This window comes from Antrostomus carolinensis, unplaced genomic scaffold (genome assembly GCF_000700745.2).
Source record: "Antrostomus carolinensis isolate BGI_N321 unplaced genomic scaffold, ASM70074v2 scaffold10350, whole genome shotgun sequence".
Lineage (NCBI taxonomy): Eukaryota > Metazoa > Chordata > Aves > Caprimulgiformes > Caprimulgidae > Antrostomus > Antrostomus carolinensis.
The window spans coordinates 953-18,838 of NW_010290542.1; the positions used below are offsets into that span (position 1 = coordinate 953).

A 17,886-nucleotide genomic window follows, 5' to 3' on the forward strand; every position below is an offset into this window, starting at 1 on the left:
TAGTATTCCGTTTTAAAACTTAATGTTGGAATTGTGAATGGAAATAAATTTATAATGGGCAAATACTGTTGTGTTCCATTGTGATAACTGGCTTTTCCACCTGTTTTTTCAGGTGAAGTACCAGGAAGATTCATTTTATGTCATTTGGATTAGGAGCAAATTCTCTTTGCTTTGCTTTAGTAGTTCAGGGACACCAGGAAGACATGTAGTGCATCTTTTTTTTTCGTTTTTTTTTTTTTTTTTACCGTGATGGAGATGCTTTTTATAGTATGAGAAAATTGTGAATTTCACAAAGGTAAATTAAGTGGATCCATTGCCATTGCTGGGATGTGATGTTTCCAGAAACCCCTACAAAACCAAAGCAGATGGATAGAAAACAGTAGTAGTTTTCTGTCTGCCTGAAAAGCAGGTTTGACTCTTTATTTTAATGTTTAACTTCAGCTTTCCTTCTTGCCTCATATGTCTGTACCAGTTTTATGTTGAATAACTTGGTATTCTCAAATCTTTTCCTCTCTAGCCTCTCCGACTTGATATAAAACGGAAACTAACAGCTCGGTCTGACCGGGTGAAGAGTGTAGACTTGCATCCCACAGAACCATGGATGTTGGCTAGCCTTTACAATGGTAGTGTCTGTGTTTGGAACCATGAAACACAGGTGAGGATTTTGGTTTTCCCTTATTATGAAATCTTTGTAACTGATGGATGTATAAATTCTGTTTTTCAGTACTAGTTACCCAAGAAGACTCTTTAATCACTGCCGCTAATTGACTGTACTCTCCCCTGTCTTATTACAAAAGTCACTGTAATAATAGACAAGGAATATCTTTAGCTGTTACTTTAATTATGTTTCATTACCTATAAATTTATTTTTCGATAATTACTTCCTTGTGGATTCCTTGCAAACTAACGCCTTCCCTTCTGGAAGATTAGATGCCTCTGTCCTGTACCTGCCATCTATATTTGTGAAGGTTGTGGAACTGTTAGACCTCTACCTGTCTGGCAAGTATAGTTGAAGTTGGGCAGCAGCTCCAAAAGTGTTCAGAGGTGGGGTTGGGTTAAGAATGAAGGGAGAACATAGAGGTGATGTTAAAAGAACAGAACAGGGAAGTATCTCCCTTCTTAGACAGGTATGTTCCTTGTAGAAATTGTGCATGTAGTGTTGTAGGATTCTTGGAGGGCTGCTGAAGGCCACATACTGGACATTGTTAAGAAAAGATAGAGCTGATTTCAAAACTGATATTTTCTCTGGTGCTATAAACTTCTTATTTTTGTTTTAGACTCTGGTGAAGACTTTTGAAGTGTGTGACCTGCCGGTGAGAGCTGCCAAATTCGTGGCAAGAAAGAACTGGGTTGTTACAGGAGCTGTAAGCTATCGTTATCTTGTTATTTCCATATGCAGTAATACTTTCTCTAATTTATTTTCATGCCATTCCTTTGTACATGACATAATAATATGATTTGATACAAATTTGTAGAAGAGAATAGAATACTTCACTACAGTTTCCCATAAATTTTCTCCTTTAAGTAAGCATAGAAACTTAAACTTTTCATTTCAAAGGAGCCACCTAATATGGTGGCTAATTCTGCATGTTGATCTAGATTCAACTTGTACTGTCAACTGGAACACATAAAGTAACCAATTTTTACTAAATACTAGTAGTGCTACTTTAACTAACATAAAACTATTGACTATCCTAGGTAAGATGACTTAGAAGTTTTGTTCTTGGTTATATTAAAAATAAATTTTTTAGGGTTTTACTCATCTCTAGAAAAATACTCTGCTTTTATTCAATGAGTATACTTTTAGAGGAATAGTTTTCTTCTAATCTTCATAACACACTTTTCTTGATTAAATGAATGTTTTTTGTCTAAAATTTTTTTTCTAGTCTTCTGCCCTATACACAGAGTAAAAAATTTCTTGTCATATCATTGTCTTACACTGCCATGAGCTCGTTACTTCAAGTGCGCATAAGTTAGCACTGTTTCCCAAGTACAACACTGTCTCTTTGGCAGCACAAGAGTTCAAACAGCTGCATGGGAACTGGATTAGTAACTGATGAAAGTTAGTCTCTATTTTTATTTTTAGCAACCTAATTTCACCTGGATCAGTTTCTGGGTCTGATTCAGTGTGCAGCTGTATTTTTCCTGGCTTTGATAAGGGAGGCTGCAATGCAGTAGAAAGAAATGGTAAGGAAAGGGCAAGGCAGCTGCTTTCAGCAACAGGGCTGAGTCTTAATCAGTGACTATGAAAATGTGTGTTCATTGCATTGATAAGTCCTTTTCTGCCATTCTAAAGAGTGTTTTCTGTAGGTGCTGTTGCTTAAACAGGCATGTGTGTGCAAGAGGAAAAGATAGAGTGGAAAAGTAAATGCTTTGGATAAAACAAGTAGTATAGAGTTTATCAATAAGTTTCATTTACTCTGATGGCCTTGTAAGTCATGGTCACTTCTGAAAGTTTTATCTGATATTTTATTCCTTGTCAGATAGTTCTTTAAAAAAAAGAAAATTATAAGGTTTGGGAATACTGCTTTTAATAATACTGTACCTGAAATAAAATATTTTCCCCTGCCCCCCCCCCAAAAAAAAAAAAATCCCAGTTTTTAAAAATAAAGTTGAAATTATCTTTCCATTTGACTTAAAGCTGCAAATTCTTTTGTCTTGCCCACACAACATTAACATCATTGAAAATTTTATGTTGGAGAACCTTGCTTTTCATTTTCATATAAAGCATTAATAATTTTAAAAGCATTTTTGTGCTTTTTTAAATTTTAAATCAAGTACTATTTTAAATACATCTTTTAAAAATGAAATTTTAGTTTAAGTTTTTTCCATTTCATAAATGCCTTGGAATAAGGTTGGGTAAGTTACAGACTTCTGAATCAAAGTATAATTTGTATCATTAGCAATGTACAGAAAATACATTTTCTTAAACATTTTGTTGTTAGAGGCTGTTCAGTGGTGGAGTTTTTTCTAACTACTCTGCACTGGCTATAAGGTGAATTATACAGAGTCCTATTTTAATGGTGGCTTTTCTTCCCTTTCATAGGATGATATGCAAATTAGAGTTTTTAATTATAACACCTTGGAAAGAGTTCACATGTTTGAGGCACATTCAGATTACATTCGTTGTATTGCTGTGCATCCCACCCAGCCTTTCATACTGACAAGCAGCGGTAAGAGTTTTTGTACATTTTTATATTTACTAACCTGCTATTCTTAGGCTTCTGTTTTCTGTCTAGTGAGGGATTGCATGTTTTCTCCTTTTTCTACTGAAACAGGAATCCTTGAGCAAGTAGCCAACATGACAGTTGTCATTTCATGTTATTTCTTTGCCAAATGCATTTTTTTAATGGAATATCAACTGTACTCAAAATTTAAAATATAATACCTTATCTTCTTGTCAGAGAAGACTGAAGAACCTTGTTTCTTAATATTTGCCTGAGGAAAGGTTCAATATGTGCTAACTAGCTGCTGTTGGAGAGTCTGCCACATTAAAGTTTTATGTTTAAAAAAATTACATAATGGAGTATGCTTTCAACTGGCAATCTGACTTGAAGCAACAGATAACTTTCATCTTTTTCCTAAAATACTACTGAATTCTCTGTTATTTGAGGCAATCTGTGTTACCCAGGATTGGAAGATCACAGTATCCTGACAAATCTTGCCCAAGAACATCTACATTGCGATACTCAATCCTTTTTATTCCTGGAAACCTTACTAATACAGTAAGAGCTCTGCAAGAATGCAGAGAGCCTTGTGGTCAGAAGCACCCTATGTTTCTGTGTTTTGCTGTTGAAGCTAATACACCTACACTTGAAGTAAAGGTACTAGGAAGCCAGCTGGGTGTTCTCTGCTTCGTTTTCCTTAGTGCTCATCAGGTGCTGCAGAAGAAAGCATGGGTCCAGTTCCTTAATATCTGCCCAGTATTTTAAGATTAATAATTCCATATCTTAATATCAATTCTTAATCTCCTTTTTTAAGACAGATGTATTTCTTATTTAGTTTTATCACCATTTTATTGGACAGTCTTTGAGAAACTTGTATTCCCTGTGGTCCTCCTGCAAGGAAGGACCGGTCTTCTTACAGGTGAAAAATATATTGAGTATTGGCAATGCCGCCTTTCAAGGAGGAAGGAATGAGTGAGCCTTTAACTTGAAGTTATAAAGAATTATGTACTTTAAGAAGGTAGGTATCAGAATATATTAAACTAACTGAAACTTGATTTGTTTGGTTGGTTTTTTTCAGATGACATGCTCATTAAACTCTGGGACTGGGATAAAAAATGGTCTTGTTCTCAGGTGTTTGAAGGACACACCCATTATGTCATGCAGATTGTCATAAACCCAAAAGACAATAATCAGTTTGCCAGTGCCTCTCTGGATAGGACAATCAAGGTAGAGAAACTGTATTTTGGGGATTTTTTTAGTCATTAAGTCATTATCAGACAGAGTTTACAAACTTATAATACTATATGGAAAATGGGTCAGAGTCCATAAATTTATGTTTAAAAAAGTGCAATAATAGATTTTTTTTATTGAGTAAAGACCTGAACATTGGTCGAGTTACTATACACATACTAAGTAATTCAGTAAATTTACAAGATTACGTGTCACCTCTAATTGTTGAAATGTGGTTCTCTAAACTATAAATTATTAGTGTATTGACTGTAAAAAGCCAGTTTTGATTTCATGCATCCTCAGATATTGAGATTAGGTGTATACAAATGTTGATTTGATGTGATAATCATGGGAAAACAGTAGTATATATAAAACTTGATTCATTTTGAGTCCTCATTTAGCATTATATTTGTCATTTATTTAGTGTAACTGGAAAAAATAAAGTTCAGGACACAGCTGGGGGCAACCCGTGTATGCACAAATAGTTGATTGCTGTTTCTGTGTCTGTTAGTTAATATCATAAACAGATATTGCTTCTTACAAACACTGTCTTGTATGATTTTATGTACTTTAAAAAAAAAAAAGTTGAAAGAAACAAATTCCGTTGTTTTGAGGTGTGAGCACAGCATGTGCAACTCAGCACGTTATTTCTCTTTGTTTAGGGAGGATGGAGGGGAGGATTGTTAGTTTGATAAGCAGTTGGAAGGTTCTTCACCTAAGAAAACAACTGTATCTTTGGAATTCCATATTGTATATCTTTGGATTTGTAAAGTATATCTGAATACCTACTCTGTTTGGCAAGGTTGACCTGGATGCTAAAGATTAACTACATGCAGTTGTTTTTTATTGTTTTGTTTTGTTTTTCTGGGAAGGTGTGGCAGCTTGGCTCTTCTTCACCCAACTTTACTTTGGAAGGCCATGAGAAAGGAGTAAACTGCATTGACTATTACAGTGGAGGAGACAAGCCATATCTCATTTCAGGTGCAGACGACCGGTTGGTTAAGATCTGGGACTACCAGGTATGTGTTCACCTCTTCATAAACTTTTATGCAGACTGCCATAGCAAAACCATTATTGAAGAAATAGAAAAAGAAGGAAATGACTTGAATACACCAACAGATTTTCCTAATTTTTCCTCATCTTTTTCTGTTATTAGCATTAGGGTTTTTTCTTGCAACATAGTAATCCCTGCATTTTGGACTTATTTTTTTGTGGATTAAGGTGTTCCTCTTCTATGTTCAAATGTAAATATTGTTCATGTACCAACTCTCCATCCTTTCACTTCTCATTTTTTTCCTTTTTTCTTTATTCCCTTCCCTCTCTCCTTTTTCATTCTGTGCACATTTGCACAGGCACACGGGTGCATCCACACACATGCACGTTCTTCTACTTGACAGTTTGCAGCCATTATGAGGTGCCTTGTTGGAATGCTGTACGGGAAAGAGAGATTGAATCCAGGGATCCAATCTGTTGCTGAAACCTAGAGCTCATAAGTTCTTCATGTGCACAAGTGTATGGCCAGAAGGGCAAGACAAAATTTGTTAGATAGTACTTTCTATCTAAGTTAAAGCTGGAGCTGCTAGGTGTGCGCTGCAGGAACGACTGTTACATAACGGTGCTTGAAACTTTGCCACCAGGTACATGGCAGTATACATCAGTTACGTAGTCTAATCTCGGTTGTCTCAAGCAGAGTAGACTTTTCTTTCACAACTGTGTGAATGAACATGCTTAGACAGTTGTCTTCAAAAACAATATTAGATGTCTTTACCTGTAATTAGATTCAGATAGATGTTTTGCTCTGATTTTTTTTACAGTGAACTGAGCTTTATATCTTGCTTTAGTCTGTTGTGCTACGTAGCTCTCAGAAAGCATATTTTCTAGGCAGAAACCCATCTGAAAATAGAGGAAAACAACTTTGTCAAGGGAAATAAATATTTTCCTCTGGGGAGGAGAAATTAACTCAATACAGTCCTGGTTTTGATATGTCACTGCTGTTTGAGCATCTTGGAAATAAATTTTACTAGAAGAAATCTTGAGAAATGTGTGTTCAGATAACTTTTGGATTTAGGAGGAGTGGTTTTTAAGAAATGAAAGTAAAAATGAAGCAACAGTTATTATTTGTCCCTGTAGTTCAGACTCTTTTTTTTTTTTTTCTCCCCAGAATAAAACATGTGTACAAACACTGGAAGGACATGCTCAAAATGTGTCGTGTGTCAGCTTCCATCCTGAATTGCCTATCATTATCACAGGCTCAGAAGATGGTAATTTTGTATTTTCTGATATATAAAGGACAGTGGAAGAATTTATGGGAGAACTGGTCTTGTGGTGTGGCTACACACCTCCTGCCTTCGCCTTGAGAGAAAGATAAAAGGCATGCATTTCTTTTTCCTCTAGGAACTGTGCGCATTTGGCACTCAAGCACTTACCGCCTGGAAAGTACCCTCAACTATGGCATGGAGAGAGTGTGGTGTGTGGCCAGTTTAAGAGGTTCCAATAATGTGGCTTTGGGATATGATGAAGGCAGCATTATTGTTAAGGTACAATTAATGATTTGAAATGAGAAATGGTGATTCATCAGTGTTCTGTGTACAGAGCAACTGACTTTTGATTCTGTGATATGTAAAATACTGAAAGTTTGGCATTTTAACTGGCCTTTTTAGACAGAACTGGGGTATTTCACTAGATATGTTCAACTCGAAAGAAAATCAAGAATGTATTTTCTTCATTTGCTAAATTCTCATGCTACACTTCCTAGCTTGGTCGTGAAGAACCTGCCATGTCCATGGATGCAAATGGAAAAATTATTTGGGCTAAACATTCAGAAGTCCAGCAGGCTAACTTGAAAGCCATGGGAGATGCTGAAATCAAAGATGGAGAAAGATTGCCACTAGCTGTAAAGGATATGGGCAGCTGTGAAATCTACCCTCAGACAATTCAGCACAACCCTAATGGACGGTAATAGATTTGCGAACAAAATGTTTCTGATTTCTTCTTTTTTTTTTTTATATTGGAAAAATTTTTGAATGAAAAAAAAATAGCGTGTCTGCTGGTGGCTGAGAGCCTACGGAGAAGAGGTGTATCGGAGCCAGGCCAGGTAAAATCAGAGCAATAGAGGGGCTTCACCTGTAACAGCTGCTTAATCAGACAAGTTGGACATTCTAGGTGGGGAAGAAGTATGCAAACAAAATGTATAAGGTAATAGCACACCACATTATTTTATCGCTTCTCTTGAATTGTTTCTTTGTTAACAGATAAGATAAATTAAATTAAAAGAAAAGATAAAGGGATAGAAGGTACAAGAGCTGTTCAGTAGAGACCAGAAGGAAGAGGGGATAACAAGTAGCTAGCAACGTGATGCAGAGGAAAATCCAGTTCTGTGACGTCTTTGGAATATACAAAGCTCTCTTCTTCTGTCAGCATTTGCAGTGATTATATTGCACTAGAGGCCTTTAACTTTTCAGATTATTTGTCTATTTGATCATGCTTGTTGAACTGAACCACAGATGTCTGACAAATACATCTTTCTCCTGCTCTAGGTTTGTCGTAGTGTGTGGTGATGGTGAATACATCATCTACACAGCTATGGCTTTGAGAAACAAGAGTTTTGGTTCTGCACAGGAGTTTGTATGGGCACATGATTCTTCAGAGTAAGTGTAGATTTTTTTTTCCTTTGTATTAACTTAAATATGCTGCTGCTATTTTTCAGGCTGTACAAACAGTAAACTGGCCTGAAGTCTAAAGCCTGTGTGGATAATGAGTTTTTAATAACTGTCCTGCTTTAAAATTTTCCATTTTTAGCACTCCAGCAATTTTTGAAGATAAATCAAATGCAGTTGTTTTGTAGCAGCTTACTATATTCGTAATTTGCTACTTTGGAAGACAATTTATTTTTTTTTAATAATGCAATCTCTATTTAGATATGCAATCAGGGAGAGCAACAGTGTTGTAAAGATATTTAAAAATTTCAAAGAGAAGAAGTCATTCAAACCTGATTTTGGAGCAGAAGGTAAGAACTTACTTTTAAAATAGTTAGGTTGGTGCTTTTTTTGCCCAATGTGGATTTCTTCCACATTTATTTTCTTGTAGGTATCTACGGTGGCTTCCTGTTGGGCGTCAGATCAGTTAATGGTTTGGCATTCTATGATTGGGAAAACACAGAATTGATTCGAAGAATTGAAATTCAGCCCAAACATGTAAGTTTCTAGATGGGACTGAAGATATGTACCTGTCTGTTTACTGGTTTGGGTTTTGGTTTTTGGGCTTTTTGGTTGTTTTTTTTTTTTTTTTTGCTTGACTGCTGATTTTCTTGAATGAAGCAATGCTGTCAGTCATAAAGTAATAACTTCCTAAGTATCTCTCAGTCTGGTAGCAGCAGGGAAAGGAAATCCCTGCGTGTGTTGGCTTCTCAGCTACTAAAGCTTCTGTTAGTATGTTTTAACCTTAACTTACACGTTCTTCTTTCTTAACCTGGGGTCTCTAAAACAGTGTCATTATTGATTCTGATGATACAGATTTTCTGGTCGGACTCAGGTGAGCTTGTCTGCATTGCTACAGAAGAGTCATTCTTCATTCTGAAATACCTATCAGAAAAAGTTGCAGCAGCCCAAGAAACACATGAAGGTGTCACTGAAGATGGAATTGAAGATGCTTTTGAGGTATGTTTTATTTTAAAAATGGAATGGGATTGGAGATCATTGAAGCAAGTCTTCCCAGAGTATAGCAAATTTAGTCCTTAATACAGTCCTATTAAATTTTAGTTTCCAGCACACTGGAATACAGTATACACAGAATACATCTGCCTGAAGAGCACTGTTAACCATTTTATTTTGGCTCCCTGGGGAGAGTATCCCTGTTGAAATCCCAGTATGATAGACCTTGGTGCCTACATTTCTCTTAAGTATCTGTTTAACTATTCTCAGGGTTACAGAGGTTATTTTTAAAACGCACACTCAGGTAGTACATTTACAGTGCTTAAACTTTGTCAGTTTTCAATTTTTGAAATGTTACTGAAATTTGAAAACAAGCAAAAAAACCTCATGCTGTGAAATATCAGGAACACAGCTTTACTTGTGAAATTTTTCTTTGATTATATTGCTTAATGCTTAGTTTGGTGCTTGTTTCCTGGATATGTAATTGGTTATGTTTAGTATTAAGGTAGAGATTTCACATGTTACAGCATTTTTTTAAAACTAAAAGCACTATTTAAGTACTTCCATTCTGTATCTAAAGTTTTTTGCAACTTGTCCAACTATTTATTAAGTATAGAATATTCAGTTTAATTTGAAAATGCAATAGTTTACTGCTATCTAAAAGTACCTTTTTACGTATCTAATTAAAGCAAATTTAATTTGCAGGTTCTTGGTGAGATTCAGGAGATTGTGAAAACAGGCTTGTGGGTAGGCGACTGCTTTATTTACACCAGTTCTGTGAACAGACTCAACTACTATGTTGGAGGAGAAATTGTCACTATTGCCCATTTAGACAGGTAAGTTGCTGCATCACGCTGTAAGCAAGTGTTAAAGGTTCTTTCAACAAAGTTAGAACAAGGTGAACCTTGTCACCTTATTGCTGTGTGTTACTTCTTGCTTGTCATGCTAATGTATGTTCTGGGGCAGTAATGTAATCTTGGAGGGAATAAATAGTGTTTTATGTGAAAGTGTATATATAGTAAAAGTAGAATTTTCATGTGAGTATTCTTGCTACTGTAAAAACTATTGGACTTTTTTATATAAACTCTCTGGTAGTGGATCTATTCAGTATTCTTTGTTTCATTTCAGGACAATGTATCTTTTGGGGTATATCCCTAAGGACAACCGCCTTTATTTGGGTGATAAAGAGCTAAACATTGTTAGCTACTCTTTGCTAGTTTCAGTGCTTGAATATCAAACTGCTGTGATGAGAAGAGATTTCAGTATGGCTGATAAAGTTCTTCCCACGATTCCAAAAGAACAGAGAACCAGAGTTGCGCATTTTCTTGAAAAACAGGCAAGAAAACTACTTTTTAGTTATCAAAAACTTTATAAATTAGTTTATTCACATTTCTAATAGCATTTGCTAAGCAAAACCAGATCACTTTATCTGTGAGCATAAACTTCTGTTAGTCGTCCGTATTTATTTGAGACTACTGTCACCTTCTGCTTTGGAGTGCTTTTGATAGAACATGTAGGTTGCTGTTTGACCTGACAGATCACAGTCTTACTTTCAGATTTTTATTTTAGGGCTTCAAACAACAAGCTCTTGCAGTATCTACAGATCCAGAGCATCGTTTTGAACTTGCTCTTCAACTTGGAGAATTAAAAATAGCCTATCAACTTGCAGTGGAAGCAGAGGTAAAGATAATTTCATGCTAATTCTGAGTATTAGTGTGAATCTAAGAGGCCCTATAAGAGAAGACTATGGTATGTGGGGATGTAATACAGCTCCCTGAACACTGTATAAATGCCTCCAACTTCCTTAATGAAGCTCCTCTGTCTGTAATTCAAAAGAATCTAAGATGTGGGATGGGGACAGAAAAATGTCTGCTCTGAAAGCTACAGGAACTTCTGGAGAATACAAAACTTCAACCAAGAATCAAGCCTCAATCTCTGTTGAATAGTGAGAGGAGGAATGGAGGGACTGAAGCCTCTGCACCCTTGTTTCAGCCTTGGCAAACTTCAGCTGATGCACTAGGAAGACTGACTGGCAGTGATTTGTCCCATAGTCATTATTCAGATAATTATTCCCACAGTTCCTGTTGTAAAATAATGAAGTTAGTGATAAGGAGTGCTAACTTAGTTACAGACACGAATGTCTTTCTTACATTCTGAAGGTTAACTTGGGAGCTATCTTTAACAGATTTACTGTTTAAATTTCCAAAGTTATTTCTACCTATTCCCTCCAATGAAAAACTTTATTTGATGTAATGGTATAGCTGTGCATATAACATATGCATATGCACTATATGCATATATATATATATATGCATATAACTAACTATCATCATATAACTAACTGCATATAACACTGTGTTGTGCTGTGAAGCTGCATTATTCATTGTATCTCAAAGGGAAGACAAGTGCAACGATGGGATTCAGGACCTTCACAGGTAGACTTACATTTTCGTATTGAATGCTCTGAAACTTCTTTAAATGCTGTGGTTTTTTTTCCCTCCCTCTCCCCTTTTGACCATTAGTCAGAACAGAAATGGAAGCAACTTGCTGAGCTTGCCATTAGTAAATGCCAGTTTGGCTTAGCCCAGGAGTGTCTTCACCATGCACAAGACTACGGAGGACTACTGCTCCTGGCTACAGCTTCAGGAAATGCTAACATGGTGAATAAGTTAGCTGAAGGAGCAGAAAAAGATGGCAAGAACAATGTTGCATTTATGAGCTACTTCCTGCAGGGAAAGTAAGTAACAAGCATGAGATTCAAATTGTTCTGCTCTCCTTTCTGAAATGCAAAGAACCTCAGGTTCTTCAAATGGTTAACTACAGCTAATTTAAAACTTCCTGGAGAAGGACTGTGGCATGTGCCCTTTCAGAAAAGCTGATTCTATTTTATGAGGCTGCTACTTTTAAAATTTGAAATGAAAGCACTTTAATGTCCTAGAATAAACACCTAATACAAAAAAAGGTCTTTATGAAACTTACTGGTTAAAATCACATTTTAAAATTTTTTCTAGGCTTGATTCATGTTTGGAGCTCCTGATTAAAACCGGGCGTCTCCCAGAAGCTGCTTTTCTTGCACGGACATATTTGCCAAGCCAAGTTTCGAGGTAACTTCAAAGCATATGCAGAGCATGAATAGTGTTGTCAAAATTAGCTGTATATAACAAATATGGTTTGCATCTCCAGGGTTGTTAAACTGTGGCGGGAGAATCTCTCTAAAGTCAATCAAAAAGCTGCCGAGTCTCTTGCTGATCCTACAGAATATGAAAATCTTTTCCCTGGATTAAAGGAAGCTTTTGTTGCTGAAGAATATGTTAAACAAAGTCTTGTTGACTTGCGGCCAGCCAGGGAATACCCCCTTGTCACTGTAAGTAAGAAGTGGGAGCTCTTATTGTCTCTAGAAGAAAAACATTTGGTGCTGTGTAAATTCAGCTTTAAACAAGTCAGTGCAACCACCTAAACATTCCATGAGTATGTTTTAGTGTTTTGGGTTTTTTTTTTTCATTTTAGCCAAATGAAGAAAGAAACTTACTTGAAGAAGCAAAAGGCTTTGAGCCCTCTGGAACAATGGCACCTCAGGTGAGTGTTACTATTAAATTATGAACTCTAAGACTTAAAGATGCAATTTTGCTATTGTATGGTAACATCTACCATGGGGAGTATTTCACCAATAATGGACAAGTTATTGGTCTTACTACCTGCAGTGCTTACAGAGTTCGATGTTCTTTTGCCTCAAACTCTTCTTAATCTACTTCTTTAACTAAAAATGAGTTCTTGACTGTGAAATTCTTTTGTGTAGTTACTTATCTTGGGTCATCTTTTGTTAGTGTGTAACTAAAAATGAGTTCTTGACTGTGAAATTAATTCTTTTGTGTGGTTACTTATCTTGGGTCATCTTTTGTTAGTGTCAGTAATTGCAGAGTCTTACCACCATTGAATTAATCCTGCAGAAAAACAATTTCAATTGCACATACAGACACTGCCTCAATTGCTGCTAGCTTTCTAAAAGCTCAGTAGTTGGAACCTGGAAACTCTTGCATATTACAGCAATTAAAAATGTTTTGTATTCTTTGCTGGTGTACATGGTTATGGAATAAGAGTATTCCATAACTAACTGACTACAAATCCTACTAAATTACTTGAAAATATGTTCTAATCAATATCTGAAGTAACTCAAACTGCTATTTTTTTTCTTTACCACCTCAGTTATCCAAGTATTACGCAGAAAATGAAAAGTATAAGTGTACAGATTGAAACTAACACTTAAAATGCCTTTCAGAGCTTAAACAAAAGATGACAACTTCTAATTTTTGCTCCTGTCAAATACACTTTACATTTGAACATGAAAATCAGAGTGTGATCTTTTTTTAAAGACACTGATGTTGGCACAGCTCTTTGAGGCTATAAACTTCTGAAAGTACTGCAGGTAGAAACAAAAAGTGACAATGACTGCAGAGAACTCCTTAAACAACAGTTGTCTCTTACAGCTGAGGCTGAATATGTAAGATTTGTAGGAGATAATTATATAATTTAATCTAAATATGGTTAATTGAATAGTACCATTGCTTCAATAATGGTATTAACTGATGAATTATCTTAATATAAAACTTGAAGAGAAAAGGTTAAGTGTTAAGCCCTTATAGGGTACAGAACACAAAGCCCAGCAACAGTACTAAGATTTATTGCCTTTGCTAAAACTGCTGTGACAGTCTCAAGTAACCTCATCTCTTTCCTGCTGATTGAAAATCACTTCCTTTCTACAGCACTTCAGTATTTGACATAAACAGTCTTCAGAAAGTATCAGTTATCATTGTGTAGGTTCCATCATCAACTGCTTTAGATAAACTGGGTGGGGAAAATAGTAGTCTCAAGTGGAGTGAGGACTACAGTGCTTTACTGGCTGTGAAGATACAGTTGTTCCAAGAATTACTGAGGGGAACTTTTTAAAAACCTGGGAGAGGGGGATTATAGGTCTGCTGTTGTTTACTTGCTTTTGTTGAAAAAATTTAAATTCAAAAGAACTTAGGGAATCTCTTTTTCATTAGCAGAAGGCTGAAGAACCACTTCCATCCCCTAAACAAGAAGTGATAAAGACAGTTTTGCAGAATTCTGATCTACTTCCAACAAGAGATCAAAAGGTACTGAAATATATTTTTATGAAGGGAAGTACAAGCACTGAATTCATTTTATGTTAGACTTCAACTAATAATGTGATTAAACCAAGCTACTGGAAAATGTCACTTTCTTATATTAATAGACCCAGATAGCTTAGGACCAATCAGTACAGTGTATGGACCCCTTCCTGTTGTATGCAGAAACTGTACACAGTAATGCAGACCACTTCCTACAGCCTTGTGGATTTACAGAGACTGCCTTAGGCTGGTGTTTTGTAGATGTGCAAATACCTCACATAGAATTATATATCATATAAGCTGGATAACTTATAACCGTATTAGTATCCCCTTAATCTAGTATTTTCTTTCCTAGACACTGCTGGACTTGGAAGATGACCTAGATAACTTGGATCTGGAGGACATTGATACCACAGATATCAATCTGGATGAAGAGATCTTAGATGAGTGAACATACTTTTTCGATGACCAAACCAATTACTCCAAACAAAGGAAAGAAATTCTGTGGACTATGTGCTCCAAGTTAATTTGATTTTTATATTGCAGTTGGACCATATACATGTAGGAAAAAGGGTAGACCCCACCACTGTACAAAAAGAATCAGCTTCCAGTATGCTGAAATTCAAGATGTAGACCTACTCTAGTGCATACTAAAAATGTTTTCATTTATCAAGCAATTCAATAAATCCTTTTAAACCTTCTATTCCTCACTTCTCCAGTTACTAGTAATTCTATTATTCTTAACCCAGCTTCAATATTTGAAACAGGAGCATAGTAGCCAAGCATTAGTATTTTTCTTAGCATATACACTTAGGTAGATGGGTACCTTTTTCACTGTGCTATTAACTTGTATCTGTTAACAATCAGTTACTCTTCCAGATAACACTTTTAGCTAAAAGAGCTAACAGAATAGTAGTATGGCTTAAGGGACAGATGTGGTGATGAAGCTGTCCAGATCATAAACCTACTGCAAGAAGAAAAGTAAATTGTGGGCAATTCTTTATATTCAAGATGCAACAGTAAATGAATTAAACTTAGTGTATATTGTCACCTCAAAACAAAACTCATTATGACTGCTGTAACTTCATTTACAGAACTTTTGAAAACAACAAGCTGCTGTAGTGGTTCTTGCATATGTTAGTAAAAAAAATTTCTAGAACAGTCAGTTTAAAGTATTTATTGGGGAATCCTGTACAGAGAATGTTTATAAACAGACTTAAGACTTACAATGAACTAAGTTTTATTTCATGAAGCTGTAGAAGTAGCCATTGCTTCTTCATAAGCCTGGAGGGCCAGTTGTATATAGCCTTCTTTCTGTGATTCGGTTTTCGCAAATACCTGCAAACAAGGCAGGAGAGAGACTAATGTACAATTAAATGCAGAGTTGCAGTGGTAGATCAGCCAGCTACAACTGAAATCCTGGTGCAACTCTAGAGAGTTTGGAAAAAAAAATAAAACCAAAAAAACCCCACTTAAAACCAAACAACAACCTGGCATGCACAACAGTTCTACTTAAATATCTGCTTCTTCAGGAAAGGAGAATTTCAGACTACTAAATAGGCTTCTGCTGTTTAAAAGCTTTCTCTTCTTTAGAAACCTTAAAGTAGAAAAGCGTACCTTGATCAGATCAACTCCTTGAAGATTCCCTTCTTTAGCTTCTTTTGCCGACTGACATTCGGGATGAAGCATATGATACAGTGTAATTAAACTTGTAGCATCATCCAGCCTAAACAAATAAAGGCCCATTTGTAGCAATTACTTTCTCTTAATACCTAAGAGTATTGAGAGAAAGCGTACTTCGTACACCACCTCTGCTTTCACCAAGTATACAGTCATTGGAAAAAACAGCCAAGCAGGCATCCCATTGTCCAGATATTTGAATTTTCCCTTTAACAACTTGATTTGAAAACTGGAGCTTCCCTATATTTCTTCATATCCTCACGTTTATGCCACCTATTGAAAGTTTTTACCTTCAGCCATAGGAAATGAATGCCATCATCATTGCAACTTGGAGTTTTAATTGTACTAGCTTCTGCCTCTACTGACATTTTGAACAATTAAATACTGTTTGCTTCAGGGTGTTTTGAATAAATTTAGCAGCATATCTTATAGAAATCCATCCATTTAAAATGAAAGTGTAGTAGACTGTTCCTAAGCTACTTAGGAACTGCTCTAAAACCCAGAGTGCTTCAATCTTAAAAGCCAAAATTGAGCTCAGCAATATAAAATCATCAGGCTTTAAGATCAGCACTGCCCAGAGCTGGAAGTGTACTGACAATTACATAGGGAAACAAAAAAATATAACAACTATGAAAGGCTAATTTCTGCAGAAACCTAGTTTAATACCCTACAACTACATGGACTGTAGTTGGTGCTTCCATTCAGCATCTGTATAGCTAGAAGTTACAGCTAGCCTAAAGCTTCATGCAAATGAAAACATTTACACATCTTAAAGAAATACTGTTATTATTTTCAAACAATAGTTGTTTTCTATTTGTTTAGATAAGCAGAATCATTACGTGACAAACACCACTTACAAGTCTCTGTTGATCATATCTATTAGTAAGCCATCTGTTTTCTTTCTGTTTACCAGATACCATACCATTCCTCCAAAGTGTCTTGTTGAACGGAGCAGATCATATTTGGCATGTTTCTCAATGTCATCATATGTACGATGATGAACCTATACACAGAAAAGGTTTCAGTTTCCTTAGCATAACTGGAGGTTGAGGACATTTTCTCCCTTCTACCTCTCGCTTGAGAGTTTTTAATCTATTTTCAGACCTCTCTAAAGTGCAGGAGCAAGCCACAAGCTGACCCATGCTACCTTAAAGCTTTATACATGTTGTAATTCAGGGTAACACTGGGATAACCCAGTTCTTAAGCTTTCTCTTTAACAAATACTTGCTCTGTATGGAAAATCTGGGGAGGTAGGGACATAACCTCTGAACTGTCATTTCATTGCTGACACATTGTAATCTATTATTTAAGGGAAAATGCTAGAGCAAAGAGGTGAAATTTTAATTTGAAAAAAAAAGGTACTTGAAAAATTGCCTAGTAGAAGTTACATTCCCAGTGATTTGAGAAATTATTGCAGCTTAAAGGAAACATTTTAAAGGAAACATTTTAAAGGAAAGTGTAGATTAACATATTCACCAGTAACTACAATTACTATATTTAAATATTTCAGCTAGAAGTATATTTCTTGTACTTGGTCTTTCTCAAAAATAATACTTTGTGTACAGTGCTCTCAGGTGCAATTCATCAGTAATCTAACTTCACCAGTTATCTACCTGGTCCTTTCAAATCCTAACACAGCAGTTAGCATTACTTTAGTAGCACCACTCTAGTTATGGCTACTTATGGGCATTATCATCAATTCTGGTTTGATTCCAAAAAATCTATATAAAGACTATTTTTATGCAGCTGTAGTTCTTTCTGTATGGTTGAAAATTCTATTGAAAACAATCCTGTTTTACTCTTCTGCAAGCAAAAAAAAGTAAAACTCATCACAAGGATAAGAGGTACTGGGAGGGGTAAGAACACATGAACAACACCTTTGATCTCCAGCTAATTCTTATTACAAAACAAACCCTAAAGTTCTTCACTAATACTATTTTTTAACTAGAAAAGTGAACTCACTCTGATATAGTCAGGTGAATCCGGCTCAAACTGAGCAATGCACCTGTTAAGGATGTCCTCATGACGGTC

The 17,886-nt window shown here is 35.9% G+C and overlaps 2 protein-coding genes across 2 annotated transcripts in view; one reads left to right on the plus strand and one right to left on the minus strand.

The window, feature by feature from the left end:
* Positions 1-523: 523 nt before the first annotated feature.
* Positions 524-14,876, plus strand: COPB2 (coat protein complex I subunit beta 2). The gene is made up of 21 exons (XM_010173571.2): positions 524-655; positions 1,278-1,364; positions 3,047-3,173; positions 4,246-4,394; positions 5,270-5,416; positions 6,559-6,658; positions 6,792-6,934; positions 7,153-7,352; positions 7,934-8,044; positions 8,315-8,403; positions 8,484-8,590; positions 8,909-9,052; positions 9,752-9,882; positions 10,175-10,382; positions 10,616-10,726; positions 11,569-11,783; positions 12,058-12,150; positions 12,230-12,410; positions 12,554-12,622; positions 14,089-14,181; positions 14,531-14,876. Exons 1-21 carry the CDS (start codon positions 602-604, stop codon positions 14,624-14,626), a joined length of 2,655 nt encoding a protein of 884 aa, XP_010171873.2. The 5' UTR covers positions 524-601; the 3' UTR covers positions 14,627-14,876.
* Positions 14,877-15,337: 461 nt separating this feature from the next.
* Positions 15,338-17,886, minus strand: part of MRPS22 (mitochondrial ribosomal protein S22) — a 5,359-nt gene continuing 2,810 nt past the window's right edge. The window contains exons 4-7 of the mRNA XM_010173583.2: positions 17,818-17,886; positions 16,713-16,858; positions 15,793-15,901; positions 15,338-15,513 (exon numbers count right to left, since the gene is read on the minus strand). The exon at positions 17,818-17,886 is cut by the window's right edge and continues 17 nt beyond it. Of these exons, the coding sequence (XP_010171885.2) occupies positions 15,421-15,513; positions 15,793-15,901; positions 16,713-16,858; positions 17,818-17,886 (417 nt within the window). The 3' untranslated portion in view covers positions 15,338-15,420. The remainder of the gene's footprint in view (positions 15,514-15,792; positions 15,902-16,712; positions 16,859-17,817) is intronic.